Source organism: Pholis gunnellus, assembly GCF_910591455.1.
Source record: "Pholis gunnellus genome assembly, chromosome: 7".
NCBI lineage: Eukaryota > Metazoa > Chordata > Actinopteri > Perciformes > Pholidae > Pholis > Pholis gunnellus.
Window position 1 is genome coordinate 907,501 of NC_136533.1, and position 18,496 is coordinate 925,996.

Genomic DNA, 18,496 nt, shown 5'->3' on the forward strand with positions numbered 1-18,496 from the left:
ACGTTATTTACACTCTGATGGTTAACGTTAAAACTTTATTTACACTCTGATGGTTAACGTTGCACTGTGAGGAGGTCAGTATGTACACTTTATCGTCTCCGTTACTCACCAACATGTGTGAGTGACGTTACTGTGTCGCTGTGTGCAGATGAAAAACTGAAAAGATGTGAAATATGAAGCACACCACTTACACCTTGCAGCCCTGACTCGTCTACTGCTTTTCATTTCTCTGCCTGTCTCCTGGTGTTAAGATCAATAAGCTATCGATCACACTCCTCCTCTTACCGGGGTAGTTCTGCATCATGACGGAGGGCATGCCCCGGTAGCCCGGGTGGCTGGGCTCGTAGGCGTGTCCGTAGGCGTACGGTCCGTGCATGTAGGGCATGTAGCCCTGGTGGTGCTGGGCCAGGGGGGGGGAGGAGAACTGCTGCATGTGAGGAGGAGCGTGACGCGCCTCCTTCACTCCCACCCGCTGATGCTGCTGCTGCTCCTCCAGAGGAGGAGGCAGCTGAGTCCTGCCCTCCGATCCCCCCTCCTTGGCCTCCTCTTTGGGCCGCGGCCGCTCCTCCTTCACCTTCCTGTCGCGCTCCTCCTTCCACCGGTCCTCCTCCTGAGGTTTGGGGGCGTCGGAGTACTTGTTGGGGTAAACGTAGGGCCACAGGCGTGAGTCTGGCTCCTGGAGAAGTATTGAAGAAGACTTGAAACTAGAGATTGAGACCATAAACTCATGTTTACAATGTTTACTGAGGTAATAAATCAAGAGAGAAGTAGAGTCATTTTCTCATAGACTTCTATACAACCAGAGGAGTCGCCCCCTGGTGGACACTAGAGAGAATGCAGCTTTAACACGTGAAGCTCTGACTTCACTTAAAGAACCAGAGGTTACATCACATTACAGTCATTGAGCAGATTACAATTCAGTATCTATCTCTACACCGTGGGCACAGCTGCGGGACACATTTGGGGTTAAGAGTCTTGCTCAAGGACACATTGACATGCGACTAGTGGAGCCGGGGATCGAACCGCCGTTGTCTCCTGGTTGGGAATCAGAACACATCACTAACTAATATTAACCAGCCATCATTGACAAGGATCAAATCTTCTCACTAAATTCTCATATTTTTTTGGACAGTTTTCAATGTGTTGGTCAAACATTAAAACTCTAAACTATATTTTAAAAGCTGCTGCTGAAGGACGAGACGTAGGTAGAGTCAGTGTGAGAGCAGCAGTTACCTGTCTGTACCACATGGCGGGCTCTACACCTGCCAGCCGGCCTGGCTCCACCCCCGGCTTGGCCTCCTCTTTCCCATGATGCCCTGCTTCACTCAGCTTCATCTTCAGACCCTCGGGCTGCGCCGTGGCGGCGGCGGCGGCGGCCTTCATCTCCTCCCCCTTCACCATGATGACCGACTTGGACTGCTCCGCGGCCGACGGCGGCGGTGGCTCTTTGGGTTTGGTCGGGTTCAGCCCCGCCGCCCCCTTGGCGCCCCCCAGGTCTGTTAAGCTGGGGGCTCTGGACAGGGCGGGCGGCGCCGAGGCTTTCTGCTTCCACTCCTCTTTCCCGCAGGCCTCCCGCTCTTTCTCGGCCTTCTTGTCCACCAGCCGCTGCCGGTCCTCGTACTGCTGGCGGTAGGCGGGGTTAGAGGCCAGCAGGTGGGCGTGGTAGGCCTCGTCCGGGGAGTACGAGTAAGGGGGCACGTAGTACTGGTTGTAGTAGAGCGGCTGGGCGTACATGTTGGAGCGCTGCTGGATGACCGACGGCTGCTGCTGCTGCTGCTGAGGCCCCGGGTCCACCTTCCTCTCCTCCTGAGGCTCCACCTTCAGCTTGACTACCTCCTCCTCCGCCTCGCCGACCTCCGGCTCCTCCTCTTCCTCCTCCTCCTCCTCCTCCTCCTCCACCTCCTCCTTCTTCACCTTCACCTGAGCTCCTTCCACGTGAGGCGGCGCCGCCACCGGCGCCGCTCCCGGGCTCGGGTTGGGGTAACTGGGCGAGTAGTAGGAGTCGTAGTTGGGGTAGTACGGCGACTCCTTACTGGGAGTCTGAGGAGGAAACAGGTTCTTTTTGGCCCCCTCACGAGGCCCCTGGTCGGGTTCGGTTTTGACCCGCCCCTCTCCGTCCTCCCCGGCGTCGGAGATGTCGGAGTAGGCGGGGCTGCCGGTCTCGCCCCCGTTCTGGCTGAGGTGGCCGGCCTCCATCCTGCTGCCCACGCCGATGGACGGGCTGGGCGCGTTGTCCGAGAAGCTGTACACCTTGTCGGCCTCGGCCTTGATGCTGGCCAGCCGGCTCTGGTGGGCTTCCGAGGAGCCGTTGAGCAAAGCGTCGGACGTGTCCGAATACGGGCTCCTCCCCTCCTCTGGCCTCCCTCCCCCTTTACCCTTCGGACTGTCCCCCTCCTTCCCCGTCTCCCTCTTCTTCTTGTCCTTCTTCTTCTTGTCCTTGGCGAGGGTGGGGCTGCAGGCGGGGTCCGCCGGAGGAGGCGGTTTGGACTGGTTCTTCATCTGGGGGCTCTTGGGGACGGGCTGTACCACTGAGCCCGTGGCGGGGGAGGACGCCTGGAGGCCATAAGGCGACGGGGCGTTAGGACGACCCGGCTTCACGCCTTTCTGGGTCGGTTTATCGGCTTTTCCTCCGACCGCCGCCGTCTTCTTCGACTTCCTGTCGTCCATCCCGTCGTTGCTGGCCTCGTCCGTCAAACACGCCGCCTCCTCGCCGCCGTCCGTCACCTCGGGCTCGGCCTCCCCCGCCTTCTTCTTCCCCTTGGACGTTGTCAGCTTCCCCGGCGAGGGCGACGGGGCGTCGAACCCCCGACCTTTGGGCGTGGTGGAGCGGGCGGGGGAGATGGCGGCGGCGCCGTTGCAAGAGGAGGCCGGGTCGTCTCCGTACTCGCTGTCGCCGTCCTGGTCCAGTCGGACGTCGTCGTGGTCGTTGTGGGCTCGCGCCTGGTGGTACTTGAGCCCGTTGACGTGCTTGTACTTCTTGTTGCAGTTGGGGTGAGGGCAGTCGATGAGCACGGGGGAGGGGCAGGTCCGGTCCAGCTGCGGGGGGGGGCGGCGGGTCGGCGCCCGTGGAGTCGGTTCTCATTCGCTTGGAGGCCTTGGTGTCCTCCGAGCTGGAGGTGGGCTCCATGTCGGAGGCCGGTTTGGTCTTCCTCTTGGCGGACGACGGGCTGGCCTTGGCGTCCTCGGCGGCACCGCCGGTGGCCGTCTGGCTGCCTCGCCGTCCTTTGCTGTTGGCGGCGGCGGCGCCGCGCGTCTTACCGCCGCCGCCTCCGCCGCTGCCCCTGTTGTCCGAGGAGTTGCTGTTGTCGTTCAGCGGCGTGTTGCTGCTGGGACGCATCCTCTTCCCCCGACCGCGGCCGCTCCGCATCTCCACGTCGCTGGTGGGAGACTCGCAGAACCTGAAGACAGAAGAAGAGGCTTCAGCCGGGCGGCTAAGGTGTGCAGCGCTCGGTGTGTAGTGTGTAGCGTTGGGTGTGTAGTGTGCAGCGCTCGGTGTGTAGTGTGTAGCGTTGGGTGTGTAGTGTGTGTACCTCGGGGGGGCCCAGTCGTGCCGGGTGCAGTCCAGCAGGGTTCCCACGTAGGTCTTGTTCCTCCAGGTGACGTTAACAACCAACATGCCTGCAGACAGACGCACAATGTTAACTCCAGCAGTTCAACACTTTCAGGAGTTAAAACACAAAACACGTGACACGTGTCAACACAACTCTAAACAGACGACCAGCTGGTGTGTTTTGTATATTTTTTGTATATTTCTGCATCAAGTTATAGAAACATCTTTACAACATTAATCGTAGTTTAACGTCCGTATGAAAAAGAAAACACGATGTGAGTCACATGATGAGAGCACAGAATAAGAGCATAAAGCATCTTTTATAACAGATGAAACACTGACTGAATGTGTTTATGTGGGTGAACAGACTCGTACCGTCCTCCGTCTCCTGCCACACGATGCCCTCCAGGTTGACGCTGGTGCCTGGCTCACAGGGTCCCAGGCACTCCGGCTCCGTCCCCAGCGCCGCGTCCGCCGTGTTCACCGCTACTGAGCGCGTGCGAACCATGAGCTGCTCGCAGGGAGACGAGATGTCGCTGACGGGGACGGGAGCGAGGAGGTGGAGAAGAGGAAGAGGAGGAGGAGGAGGAGGAGCAGGGGTGGAGACCGGAGACTCCATCTAGAGGGACAGACGGGGGGGGGGGGGGGAGAGAGAGACGGGGGGGAGAGAGAGAGAGACGGGGGGGGGGGGAGTTTTTGATTTCACAACATGATAAATGTTCAGTGTTGTAGTCTGAACCTGTGTTCCTTATTTCATCACACACACACACACACACACACACACACACACACACACACACACACACACACACACACACACACAGGAGGAGGCCTTCAGAGAGAACTCTTCAGTAATGATAAGACTTGAGACATGAAGGACAAACGTTCTCACCAAGGACTCTGAGAAACTCCCTCAACATGACCCTGAACCTCTCCTCTCCTCTCTCTCCTCTCCTTCCTCTCCCCTCTCCTCTCCTCTCTCTCCTCTCCTCTCCTCTCCTCTCCCCTCTCCTCTCTCTCCTCTCCTCTCCTCTCCTCTCCCCTCTCCTCTCCTCTCCTTCCTCTCCTCTCCTCTCTCTCCTCTCCTCTCCTCTCCCCTCTCCTCTCTCTCCTCCCCTCTCCTCTCCTCTCCCCTCTCCTCTCCTCTCCTTCCTCTCTCTCTCCTCTCCTCTCCTCTCTCCTCTCTCCTCTCCTCTTCCTGTAGTTCAGTCAGAGCTCCTCTCTTGTGGTCACATGACTGTCGGTCTCAGATGACGTCATAGTTTCACACTTTAATGTTTTTATTCTGGTTAAAGTTCTTTATTTTAAATGAGACATGAAGATTAAAATGTTCTTGATGAAATATCACTATTTTAAGCTCCGTTTCGGTTTCCTATTTGTAACAGAAGCGTTTGACACACATGATGTGTTCAAGGACCGTCAGAAAGATGAAGATCTGACGGTTACGACAGTCTTTACAGCTTCTAGTTGTGATAAACGATGTCGTTTCGGCTCTTCCATCCCGGCGGTGGGTTTTTGTGGTTCAGAGACGACGGTCGAATTAAAGACTCATTTAAAAACCAGAAGAACAAAAAGACGTCAACAGAACGTCCCGCTGAGGGAACATGTGACGGCTGGAGGCCTCTCACATGTCTCACATGTGGACTTCACTTCCAGGAACGAGGTCTGCAGAGCCGAGGTGTCAGGGGCCCTTCAGGGGCCTTCATACCTTCAGACTGGAGCTTTACGGTATTTGACCGTTATTAAACGCTTTGACGGAAGATAAAAAGTCTCTATAATATTATAATGAAGTGTCGACAGACTGACAGAGAACACATTCAGGCTCCAGAATAACTTCTCATCGTGTTACGGATCAGAGTCTGAGGCATTATGGGTAATGTAGGATCCAGCAAAGTTGGAGCTCGACTCATACGAGACTAAAAGTCCCCACGTCTCGCCCTCTGCTATGTTGATGAACGTGTCTTCTGTTATTGTCCTTTATTCAACACCAACACACATAACTCAAGTTACTGAAACCGCGAGCACCAAAGAGTCCTCACCGCACCAGCACCTGAACCAGGACTAAAGTAGATCCTCTTACCTTCACGCCGGCCGACACCTCCTCTTGCTCCGTCATCATGGCGACAGGCTGGCCGATTGCCACCGGGTCCGGCGCCGCGTCCCCGAGCTGCTCGGCCGCGGCCGACTCTGGGTTCTGTTGACCCTCGAAGGGTCCGGTGCCGCAAGGGGCCCCCGCCAACAGGAGCGGGGCCGCCGACTCTTTCTCGGCGCCGACCTCCATTTTTTCCTTCTTGGTTTTCCCAGAAACCCCGTCTTTGTCCTTCTTGACAGCGGGGAGGCTGCGGGAGGGTTTGCTGGACTTGTCGGTCCCCTTCGTTGGGGTGGTAGAGTTCTGGTTCTGGGTCGGCGGATCCCCGGGGACCCGACCGCGAACCTCCTTCTTCGCTCCGTCCGATACCGGCGCCTTGACGCCGTCCTTTGAGTTCTTACTGCGTTTGGATTTAGATTTGCTCTCTTTGCCCTGCGTCGTCGCCGCGTTGGCGGCGGCGGCTACGGGGCTAACGAACTTGATGTTGTCCGGCAAAGCGGCCACGGCGCCGGTGCCGGCGGGCGGGGGGGCGGCCATGGCTCCTCCCTCTTTACCGCTCGACATCTCTAGCTTGTCCTTCTCCAGGTCGGCGTCCAGGTCGATGATCAGATTGCCCACACCGATGTCCCACTCGTCGCCGCTGTCGTACGTGTCCACCGCGTTGGAGTCCACACCTTTCCCGCCTGCAGGGCCGCTGCTGAGGGACATCTTTTAGTAAGGAGCGTCCCGGGAGCGCCGCAGGAGGGGCCACCAGAGGAGGGGGGGGGCCGCGGGGACGCCTCCTCAGCCACGGGACGCCTCCCTCAGACGCCTCCTCAGCTGCGGGACGCCTCCTCAGGGACGGGCCCCGCGCCGCCGCGCTGCTCCCCACATCGCCTCCTGCACACGGGACAGACTGCAGGTTACACAGGAGGACGCCATCACTCACACACTGGACCATAGATGAACACGTGTGTGTGTGTTGACTGACAACAACACTATTACGCTGATTTCTGTCCATATTAAAATAAAGAAACCGCTCTAAAGAAGACGGAACGTACAAACCGATGAGCAACATGAGAACAAATGCACACAAAGAGTTATTCTTATACTTGTTGTGATCAGAGACGAGTCTGTTTTACTTCCTGTTGTGGGACCGACTGGTTAAGTGTGTCTGTATGTGTGTGTGTGATGTCATAAAGGCCGCATTGACGAGGGATCACAGTCATTTAATGACCCCTCTAGGGCCTCCTTGAGGGCCTCCTTGAGGGCCACTTATCATCTGAATGGAGCTACGTGACCTTTGACCTCCTCTCACAAGCCCGACTGACCCTGAAGCTAATTAAAGTTCAGATTGTAAACTGCATGAAGAAAACATCGACTAACAGAAACAGAGTTAGTTTACATGAAGCTGGACTAATGAGTAGGGATGGGTATCGTTTGGGTTTTTTCCGATACCGGTGCTAAAACGATACTTTTAAAACGATACCGGTGCCTAAACGGTGCCTGAACCGATACTTTTTTTATTGCCAAGTCAAATTTAACAATATATTTAACTGTTTAAAGTATACTATACATATTAGTGCTGGGCAACGATTACAATTTTTAATCGCATGGAATTTTTGCGATTAATCTCATTGTTATGGCAAAGTTCAATAATTAATTCAAAGGTAGTGTATTGTGCACTTTTATTTTAAAAGTACTGCTATATGAACAAAAGTGCAATAACATTTGGTTTGCAAACACTTAAAACAAATAAGGTTCTTTTTAACAGCAGTATTCCCTTCACACAGTAGCAGTTATACCTCTTCACTATCTGTGCTCAGTGTGTGACTTCATGTGAAACGTTCCACTGCTGTGCAACAGGAATAACATGTTTCAGCACGTTTCATCTAAATGTGTGTCGTCTTCATGACAGAGCATGTGAATGCAGCTCTACTGTTCATCAATATAATGCTGTAACTCAGAGGTGATGATGGTTACCCAGCGATCAAAGAATAAAGACACACTTACGCACAATGTAGGTGTATTTTCCCTTTAACTCACGAGATGCAGGTAGCATGTTTTATACTTAATGTGAATTTAATTCATACTTTGTTGGCATCTTATTCTGAAAACCGGATGTTCCTCTGAAGAAACCGGATGTTGTCTCACGTTAAATCTTTCCGCTAACTTTCAAAGTCCTTCGCTCGCTCCCGATCTGTGCCGTTTGAATGCGTTTACCGTGAATTTCAGCGTATAGGTCACTAACATGTAAGTGTCTGCTGAGTTGACCACGGAGACCTGAGTGTCTGCTAACTTTACCGCAGCGATGTCCAGTAGTCTCCATTCCTCCACCGCTGCCAGTGAGCAACGGACTTTCAAAATAAAAACAGCCACACTTTTGACCGTTTACCTTTCGGCATTTTCTCTGTTAAAAGGTTGATGGCTAGCTAGCTGCTGTAGCTATACAAACGGTAGCTATCGTTACCTGCTGCCAGGACGGAGTCATCAGAGTAGTGTTAAAAAAAGTATTTCAATCGGCTCAGGCACCGAAAAGAAGCACCGAAATCTGCGTTGCGTTTTGGTCCGGTAGGTACCGGTCGTATAGGTACCGGTCGTATAGGTACCGGTGCCATATTGGCACCAGGTTTCGGAACCCAACCCTACTCATGAGCAGCTTTTCCTCAGAAGACGGTAAACATGGAAAGAGGTGATGAAGTTCATTAGATTCATGTGAAGTAAAACCATCTGCAGTGTTTCCATAACGTCCGTTTTCAAAACTAGTTGAAAATACAACTGATTATTATTGTACTTCCTATAATAACATATCTTCCTCTATATTTTAAACAGACATGTATAGTTGTATTTAACTCTTTAAAGCTCTGCTGGTGGCTGGAGAGCATTTGTGCTTTTGTTCCTTTACAGTTTACGTGTGAACGTCCAAACTGAGACGCAAACGTGGAGTTTTCAAACCAAAACGTCTCTGATTTAGGGCTAAATAAGTAGTGAGTAATAAGAATGAGTAGTGCGGATGCTTGGCGTCAAAGATGTGTGTTTTACATAGAGGTTAATTCTTTCATAGTTGATGGAGGACATGAATGGCGAACAGTCGATAACGGTTTCCATGATGCGAAAAAATTCACGCCGCATTTGGTGTGAACGCCCCTTTAGAGCTTCGTCCACTTAAGGTCACCGAAGTGTTACTGTCAGCGGTGAACGTAGCGGCTGAGCGTGAAAACGTATTTCATCGAGGTTGAAAAACACCAGGAATATTGTTATTAAGGTGAGAATTTATGGAAACAACATGTTTGGTTATGTCTCCTGCAGAAAGAAACAAAGCTTTAAGCACATCACAAGAAGACAGAAGAGTTCAAATAGAACGTCTAGTGGAGCTGAAACACAATGAGTTGACTAAACATCTGAATCCAGCTGGGATGTTTCACAAAGTCAAGAAATCCATTCATAAATCTCCGATTTCAATGTTTATTAACTTATTTAATATTACAATTAGTTAATAAAACATATTGGATTTTATGACATTTTGTGTGTTGGCTTTATATTGTTGCTGGCTCAGACACATGAGGCTGACCTTTGACCCCGTGGAGGGGAGTGTTACTTAACACCTTAAACCAGATGGTCAGACAGGATTGGGGGGGGGGGGGGGGCTAATCCTGCTGCTAATAACACCACTTTAAATGCTTTGACAGAAACACACAGAAAGCAGCGACAACACTGAAAACAAACGAGGAGGCTCAGAGGCCCTCGCAGGAAACATGAGGCACGTTCAACAGATACACACCAAACCCACACAAACTACACTGAAATACAGTAAACTACAGTTAACTATACTGAAATACAGTAAACTACAGTAAACTATACTGAAATACAGTAAACTACAGTAAACTATACTGAAATACAGTAAATTACAGCAAACTACACTGAAATACAGTAAACTACAGTAAATTATACTGAAATACAGTAAACTACAGTAAACTACACTTGGCTGTAACTAAAGATTCCTTTCATTCATGATGTGTTGGTGAAATTTGATTTCCATCAAATTCACAACAGTGTAAAACAGGAAAGCTGTAACAAATGATTCGGTTCATTATGAACACATCTGATGATTTATTATATTAAACGTCAGAAAACCCGGAAAAACAATCCAGCTGACATTTCCCAACAGTTCCCAACAAAAAGACGAAGAAGACTCATCTTCTGTGGATCGATCAACTAAATGTTTCATCTAGTACCGGTTTTAATTTCTCGTATGATTTTTTCACACACCGTCATACCGGTGCATCGCCGAAACAACTGCTGTCACTCTTCAACAGACCGCTAAATATATTGTTCACCGCTGAGGGCGCTACGGTCGGAGCTAGTGGTCTAGAGTGTAATGAGAGGGACTCTAGTCATGGTTATAACAACAATTAATAACATACAACTAACGCTCTTTAACAGGGCAAAACACCACGACACAACAGTTCGGGACACACAAACAATTTGTAACACTAATAATTGTACATTTACAAAATTTCACCGCCGAACGGCATGCTAGGTACAGCTTGCTCGCTAGCGTTAGCCCGCTAGCACAACAGTCTGTTAACAGCTGGCTCCGTTGCTACAGTAACGCTACATTAACAAATAGAACAGAGCGATGCAGGATGAACAGAGAGATGCACCGATAGAGTCTGCGCCCAAGAGCGGAGCCGTGCCGTCGGATTCTTAAAAAATACCGTGATGCTAATTTATGGTCATACCGCCCAGCGCTAGTTTCATCTCTACAAATCAGAGAGAAGCAGCGAATTCTTACATTTGAAAAGCGTGAACCTTCAGTCTACAACAGACCACAGTCTACAACCACCACAGTCTACAACAGACCGCCACAGTCTACAACCGTCCACCACAGTCTACAACCGTCCACCACAGTCTACAACAGACCGCCACAGTCTACAACAGACCGCCACAGTCTACAACAGACCGCCACAGTCTACAACCGTCCGCCACAGTCTACAACCGTCCGCCACAGTCTACAACAGACCGCCACAGTCTACAACAGACCGCCACAGTCTACAACAGACCGCCACAGTCTACAACAGACCGCCACGGTCTACAACTGTCCACCACAGCCTACAACAGACCGCCACAGTCTACAACCGTCCACCACAGTCTACAACCGTCCACCACAGTCTACAACAGACCGCCACGGTCTACAACAGACCGCCACAGTCTACAACAGACCGCCACAGTCTACAACCGTCCACCACAGTCTACAACAGACCACCACAGTCTACAACAGACCGCCACAGTCTACAACAGACCGCCACGGTCTACAACTGTCCACCACAGCCTACAACAGACCGCCAGTCTACATTAGACAGCCAGCCTACATCAGACCGCCAGTCTACATTAGACCGCCAGTCTATATCAGACTGCCAGTCTACATTAGACCGCCAGTCTATATCAGACTGCCACAGTCTACAACAGACCGCCAGTCTACATTTGACCGCCAGCCTACATCAGACTACAACAGACCACCACAGTCTACAATAGACCATCACAGTCTACAACAGACCGCCAGTCTACATTAGACCGCCAGTCTACATCAGACCGCCACAGTCTTTTACAGACCCCACATTCTACAACAGACAGCACAGTGGTCTCCTCACCACTACAGTCTGCTACAGAAAGTGCCACGGACATAAGAAACAGAGAAACGAGGCTGGTGCTCCTCAGTCCAGGACCTCCTCCAGAAGTAAAGAAAGTGGCTCTCACAGAGATCGACATTCTGAAAAGCAGCTTAGAGACCTGGAGGCATTCAAGAAAAAATCAGAGATTGAAAAGTGGAGTTTCTGCCGCAGGGTCCACGATGTGAAGTAAAAACAAGAGTCTAGAGGTCGCTGATGAGAGAATAATGAAACTGCAGAAAGTCGTCCAACTGGTGTTCACAAGAATCGAAAAGATGGAGGACGACCTCGCCAACGGACATCTGCGCTGGGAGACAATCGTTATCTATACTAGTACTGTTACCTATACTAGTACCAGTATTAGTACTGTTATCTATACTAGTACTGTTATCTATACTAGTACCAGTATTAGTACTGTTACCTATACTAGTACCAGTATTAGTACTGTTATCTATACTAGTACTGTTATCTATACTAGTACCAGTATTAGTACTGTTACCTATACTAGTACCAGTATTAGTACTGTTATCTATACTAGTACTGTTATCTATACTAGTACCAGTATTAGTACTGTTATCTATACTAGTACCAGTATTAGTACTGTTATCTATACTAGTACTGTTATCTATACTAGTACCAGTATTAGTACTGTTATCTATACTAGTACCAGTATTAGTACTGTTATCTATACTAGTACTGTTATCTATACTAGTACCAGTATTAGTACTATTATCTATACTAGTACCAGTATTAGTACTGTTATCTATACTAGTACTGTTATCTATACTAGTACCAGTATTAGTACTGTTATCTATACTAGTACCAGTATTAGTACTGTTATCTATACTAGTACTGTTATCTATACTAGTACCAGTATTAGTACTGTTATCTATACTAGTACTGTTATCTATACTAGTACCAGTATTAGTACTGTTATCTATACTAGTACCAGTATTAGTACTGTTATCTATACTAGTACTGTTATCTATACTAGTACCAGTATTAGTACTGTTATCTATACTAGTACTGTTATCTATACTAGTACCAGTATTAGTACTGTTATCTATACTAGTACCAGTATTAGTACTGTTATCTATACTAGTACCAGTATTAGTACTGTTATCTATACTAGTACCAGTATTAGTACTGTTATCTATACTAGTACTGTTATCTATACTAGTACCAGTATTAGTACTGTTATCTATACTAGTACCAGTATTTCACAACAGAATCAAACGTCCACAGCTCGCTGTCATTGGCTGCTGCTCTGCTGTGTAAAGCTCACTGACCGACATGTCAACACTTGTTTGTTTAGTCTGTACAGAAAAACCAAAAACAGCTTCAGAGGTGCTGGTAGGTCGTCTTAGTTTAGTTACCTTTTGGAAAGCGCTAAGCTAACTGTTACCACTTTGATGTACATCCACGTATCAATAGGCAGTTTATAGACTTTATACTTTGCATTAAATAAACATTTTCCTCCAGTGTAAACAGCTTCTACGAGCACATTCAGGAACACGTTGAGCTGCATAAAGAACATCACGGTTTCTTTGTCCAAACAACGTTGAACTAAAAGCTTCACCAACAATCAGCCAGAACAAGAAGAACACGTGACCAACGAACACCCAGAATCACTTAACCAGACCTGGTTAAAGGTCTAGTTCAGACCTGGTCTCAGGTCTCCAGAGTCCAAACTAAACCTGGAGGAGCAGCTTTAAGTTTCCACAGATGTGAAACTAAATGCTCAGAATCTCAGTTCTATAAGTTGATGCATCGGTTTTATTACATTTTCAGCTAATGTTTATCTTTTACATTAGTTGTATTCTTTTTATATTTAATACTTGATTTCTATGATTGTATGTCTTGTGTAAAGCACTGTGAACTTTCTTGTTGTTGTCATATGTGAGACAAATAAATGAGCTTTTAATTTTCTGAGGATTTGCTGCTTGTTTTATAACACTAGAATATAAATACATGTTTTGGAGTTTGGCAGAAAGAAACAGAACTAAATCATGAATTAAACATCAAAGATTAATTAATAATGAAACCATAGAGTCAGTAAAACGTGGACTATTTCAGCTTCAACACAACAAAAGATAAAGAGCATCGTCACTGAAGTTTGAGGTTTTTATGCTGAACGACTCATTTCATTTAATGAGCTCGTCTGGTTCAACAGATCAATTAAATCCTCTCATTATGCTCCTAAATCATCAGGAAGTTATTGATTCATTATTGCTGATGAACTTTATAACGTGTATATTGTTTTTCTTATTCTGCTGTTGTAGTCTTTAATGAACTGTGGCACAAGGATTCAGGATTAATGAAGTTCCATCATCGCTCGTCTTCTTCAGGTATAAACCCTGAACTGGAGAAGCTCCTCCTGGTGCATTGTGGGATTGGGCTGCAGCCACACACACACACACACACACACACACACACACACACACACACACACACACACACACACACACACACACACACACACACACACACACACACACACACACACACACTGGACCAATGAAGCCTCCTCATGTGTAAGTCACAGAGAGAGAGCATCTAGTGAAGGATCTCTATCAGCTGTAGAAGAGAAAGATGAATTATAGACACAAGTCAAACCCTGTGTTGTGTCTTCACTGTGTGACGAGGTTATAGAAAACTAGAAAGGTACAAGAACACGTGAACCAACTACAAACTGGCAAAAAGGGAACAAATCAAGAGTTCAGAGTTCAAATACCTGCAGAAAGAAGAGGAAACAGCTTCAGTGATGCAACATCACGCAGCAATGTTACATCATCAACAGCCGGTAGAAGATTTCATATTTCATCACAGGGCGAGCAGAGTTCTTCCTCTCATTCATGGGGCAAACAGCATGACATTGGGGGCAAATGTGTCCCTAATTATTACACAATAAAGACTGTTTACTCCTCCAGTACTCGTGTCAGAATCATAGACATCAAGTAATGAAGGGTTTAAAACTAATGTACGAGTTACCTTTAAGCCAAATAGCATTTCTTTAAATCAATGTCTGGTGTATCTCTCTATCACCGCCTGTTACTGTGTCCATGCTAAAGTGTGTCTGAGTGCTGGAGAACCTGCAATGTTCACCTTTATACTCTTAGATATAAAGAACTTAAATAACACCGCAGCACGTCTCTGTCTGTGTCTCACACACACACACACACACACACACACACACACACACACACACACACACACACACACACACAGACACACACACACACACACACACACACACACACACACAGGTTTGTCTGTTGATAGACAGTCAAATGTTGACCCTCTGTGATTGGTTTAAAACGGTCACATGACAAACCCTTTCTTCTTCTTCTGCGGTTCACCACTTTTGTTTACGTTTTTTTTGCAGCACCCGGTGCAGAAAAAGCAGCGATGTGAAACTACACATCTCCTTTCCTTCCTTCCTTTCCTTCGTCTGCTGTTAACCACAGTTGACCCTTGGCTAAGCCCCGCCCCCTCTGTCATAGAGCCACACTGTCACTAACTGCACTAAGAAACTAATTATTCGAGAAGGAAGCAGACAGAAGGTTCTATAATGTGTTTGAAGGAACACTGTTACATTCAGTATACCTTCAGTAGCTAGCGTAGCATATATTATGCTAGCTAACGCTAGTTAGCACATATTAGTACTCTGCTAATATGAGCTCCACTAATGTTTTAGAAACGTATATAACGAGCTCAGAAGATTTAAATTTAAGGACAACAAAGTTGGACAAATACAAAACGAGAATAGACAGAATTATGATGTATACAAAAACTATGTGTACATGTAAATATATACAAGAAGCACCAATTAATAACACAAATATTGTGTCTGTATACGAGTCAAGTGTTTTTGTAAGTAGTATAGACAAGAAATAAATACTGAATGGGTGGATATGTACAGTATGTGTATATATGATTAAATATAGGCAGCGATAGTACATGAAGGTATGTACAAGTTAAATATGAAGTGCATTTTATCTGAAACAATAGTAATCGTAATGAAAGTAAGTGGATGTTTTAGTGAACATCACTATAAACTAGAGATGAGCCCTCATCATGTGTCAAAGGTTTACGAGAAACACAGACGTGTTCATTCACAGATATAACAGTTATAGTTGAATTAAGAGTCCTTAATGGAGTTAAGACTTAATAAAGTGGATGAAAGCTCACTTTAGGATAACTTTAGGGTGTTAAAACTAAACTATTCTACCTTTTAACTATTATAACAGGCCTTGAATCCTTAGCTATGAACTCATGTATGTAGATATATATATATATTTATATATATAGATATATATATATCACTAACTTTTTGTTTAAAATCAGGGTGGTATATTTATTATATCAAGTAGTTAGCATTTGCGTTAGCCACATTACTGATCAGTAGCTTGTCTGTTTACGTCGTGAAGGACAATAAACAAACAATGCGTTAAATGCTAAATCATGTATTGGGGGTTATGTTGTTAACTGTACACGTAAATAAACACAACATAGTTGCAAACTCCACGGAGCTAGCTAACCTAAGCTACCGTTAGCTGAGCTAAGCTAGCGGCCTGGTTGTTAGCATAAATGTAGCCTCTTAGCGCTAAGCTAACACGCACAATAATGAGGTCCTACAGCGGCGTTAGCTGACTAATACTAGCTTCAAACTGACACACTAAACATCCACTCAAAGGTTAATATGAAGACATGTTGGCACAACTTGTGAAGGCTTAAATAAACCCGAGGCGGCCGGCTACGGGGCTAATTGCATCCATTATCGGACGCGTAGCTGATGGTGACATTTTCTTTTGCGAATGTTTTTCGTGTAAACTTCTTTACATTTTTACAAGAACTACACCCGCATCTACAGCTGAACATAACAAGGCAACAACCCAGATGTTAACCTAAAACACATAACATTACACATATCGTTTGTATATAAACTGTTGACCTTAACGTCCTATTTTATGTCGTTGTGATGGACAAATTTAACCGATGCGGCGCTCTGACAAATACATGGATCCATTATCGGACAATGTCTCTCCTCTAATTTACACTTATTATTCATCGCAAGTACTACATCACAACAACAACACTTGCATTGAATGAAAACTAGGTTTCAAATTAACTAAATTGCCGATTTAGAGTTACTAAACAAGTGTTATACTAGCTTGAAAACACGCTAAAACATGATCGGTACAGACGGTTTAATACACAGATATCCAACCAGGGATTATTAGCGTCAGTAGCTACTTAAAGGAGTGTGTGGGCTAACAGGGAAAGGGCATTTGTTAATATGTTTAAAAATAATATAGGAGGAGAAAATATTCAGGGTTAGAAAAAGAGGAAACAAGCAGGTCAGACGGGGACGTGTCCGATAATGGAAGCTAGCTACCCCCTCGGTCGCTCCAGACAAAGACAGCAGCTAGCCTGCTGAGCTAACGAGCTAACCTCCGAGATTTAGCTAGCAGGCTAATATCCCGCGTTTCAAAAACACCCACAAAAAAAGAAAAGAAGAAGAAAAGTGGATCCAAAGAGACTTCAACACTTACGGCTGTTTGAGATCTCTATCCGGCCAAACGTTCATGTGTTACACTCCATAGGGTCCGATAATAATCCCAGTTTAAAGAAAAATAAAGAAATAAAAACACAGTTAAAATAAGCTCCCAAAACCAGTAAAAACGTGCTTCTCCCAGTTCACTGGACCGCAGGCATCACACGGTCAAAACGACATTTTTATTTTGGAGGAGTCACTTCTTAGGGCCTGGATGATGAAAAATAAAACTGATCCCAGGTAAATCCATGATGGAGGTGATATATTCCTCCAGGTTAACCCGTCAACAGACACACATAAGACGGCTACACAGACAGACAAACAGCGCTGTGGGGATAAATGGCTGGATAGGGTACAATGCAACCAAACCCCGGAGCGCTGGAGCGCTGGATCGATGGAGTCACTGGACCTGGACTGTAGGAGGAGGAGGGAGAGAGGGAAAGACTGGAAGTGGAGTTAGTAGAATGTGAACTGGACTGTTATTCCTAAAGGAAGAGCTTTTAGGGACATTTAGGTTTTTAGGTATTTAAATACATAGTATTTTTAAAATATATATATGTAATATTTTCACAGTGTGGTATTAGTACTGGTACGGCAGTAAAATACTTTTTTAATTCTCTGTTTTAAATGTGTTGACTTTGTAACTGTCTTTGGAAAGGTGCTTTTTAAATAAAGTCTATCTTCAATTCTAATATTACGGGTTGATAGATAGTTGTGAATTTTGTCACAACGCACACCTAGTTTATGTGGTTTATGTAGTTTTATGTGGTTTATGTGGTTTTATGTAGTTTATGTAGTTTATGTAGTTTATGTAGTTGTATGTAGTTGTATGTAGTTTATGTAGTTTTATGTAGTTTATGTAGTTGTATGTAGTTTATGTAGTTGTATGTAGTTGTATGTAGTTTATGTAGTTTATGTGGTTTATGTGGTTTTATGTAGTTTATGTAGTTGTATGTAGTTGTATGTAGTTGTATGTAGTTTATGTAGTTGTATGTAGTTTATGTAGTTTATGTAGTTTTATGTAGTTTATGTAGTTTATGTAGTTGTATGTAGTTGTATGTAGTTGTATGTAGTTTATGTAGTTTATGTAGTTGTATGTAGTTGTATGTAGTTTATGTAGTTTATGTAGTTTTATGTGGTTTATGTAGTTTCTATTTGTCTGTAAATGTTTTTCTACTCCAACACACAGACATGAAGCCACTGATTGATATGATCTAATGTGTGTCATATATATTATAATCTATGATCTAATGTGTCTAATTCATTCTAATAACTGCATAACCTTCAAAACTGTTGAATCATCAAAAACAACATCCTGAGGAATAAGAAGCAGCGTTTAGTGTCGTGTTGTTAGTATTCATCCTCCTCTCTGCTTCATATCCCAACATAAAAACAAAGACACTTTGAACTGATTTCTCTTTTTATTTTACATTTAGTCAAATATTTAAGTACAATTTAAGATACTTTTTTTGTGTATTTCCACCTTATGCTACTTTATACTGTACTACACCTCAGAGGTACATGGAGTACTTTATACTGTACTACACCTCAGAGGTACATGGTGTACTTTATACTGTACTACATCTCAGAGGTACATGGTGTACTTTATACTGTACTACATCTCAGAGGTACATGGTGTACTTTATACTGTA

The 18,496-nt window shown here is 45.9% G+C and overlaps 1 protein-coding gene across 1 annotated transcript in view; it reads right to left on the reverse strand.

Annotated features, from left to right (window-relative positions):
• znf609a (zinc finger protein 609a) overlaps positions 1 to 17,139 on the reverse strand; it is a 20,739-nt gene extending 3,600 nt beyond the window's left edge. Inside the window, 7 exon segments of the mRNA XM_079162248.1 lie at positions 286 to 676; positions 1,234 to 3,046; positions 3,048 to 3,398; positions 3,531 to 3,618; positions 3,926 to 4,169; positions 5,631 to 6,518; positions 16,843 to 17,139. Of these exon segments, the coding sequence (XP_079018374.1) occupies positions 286 to 676; positions 1,234 to 3,046; positions 3,048 to 3,398; positions 3,531 to 3,618; positions 3,926 to 4,169; positions 5,631 to 6,347 (3,604 nt within the window). The 5' untranslated portion in view covers positions 6,348 to 6,518; positions 16,843 to 17,139.
• Positions 17,140 to 18,496: the final 1,357 nt, after the last annotated feature.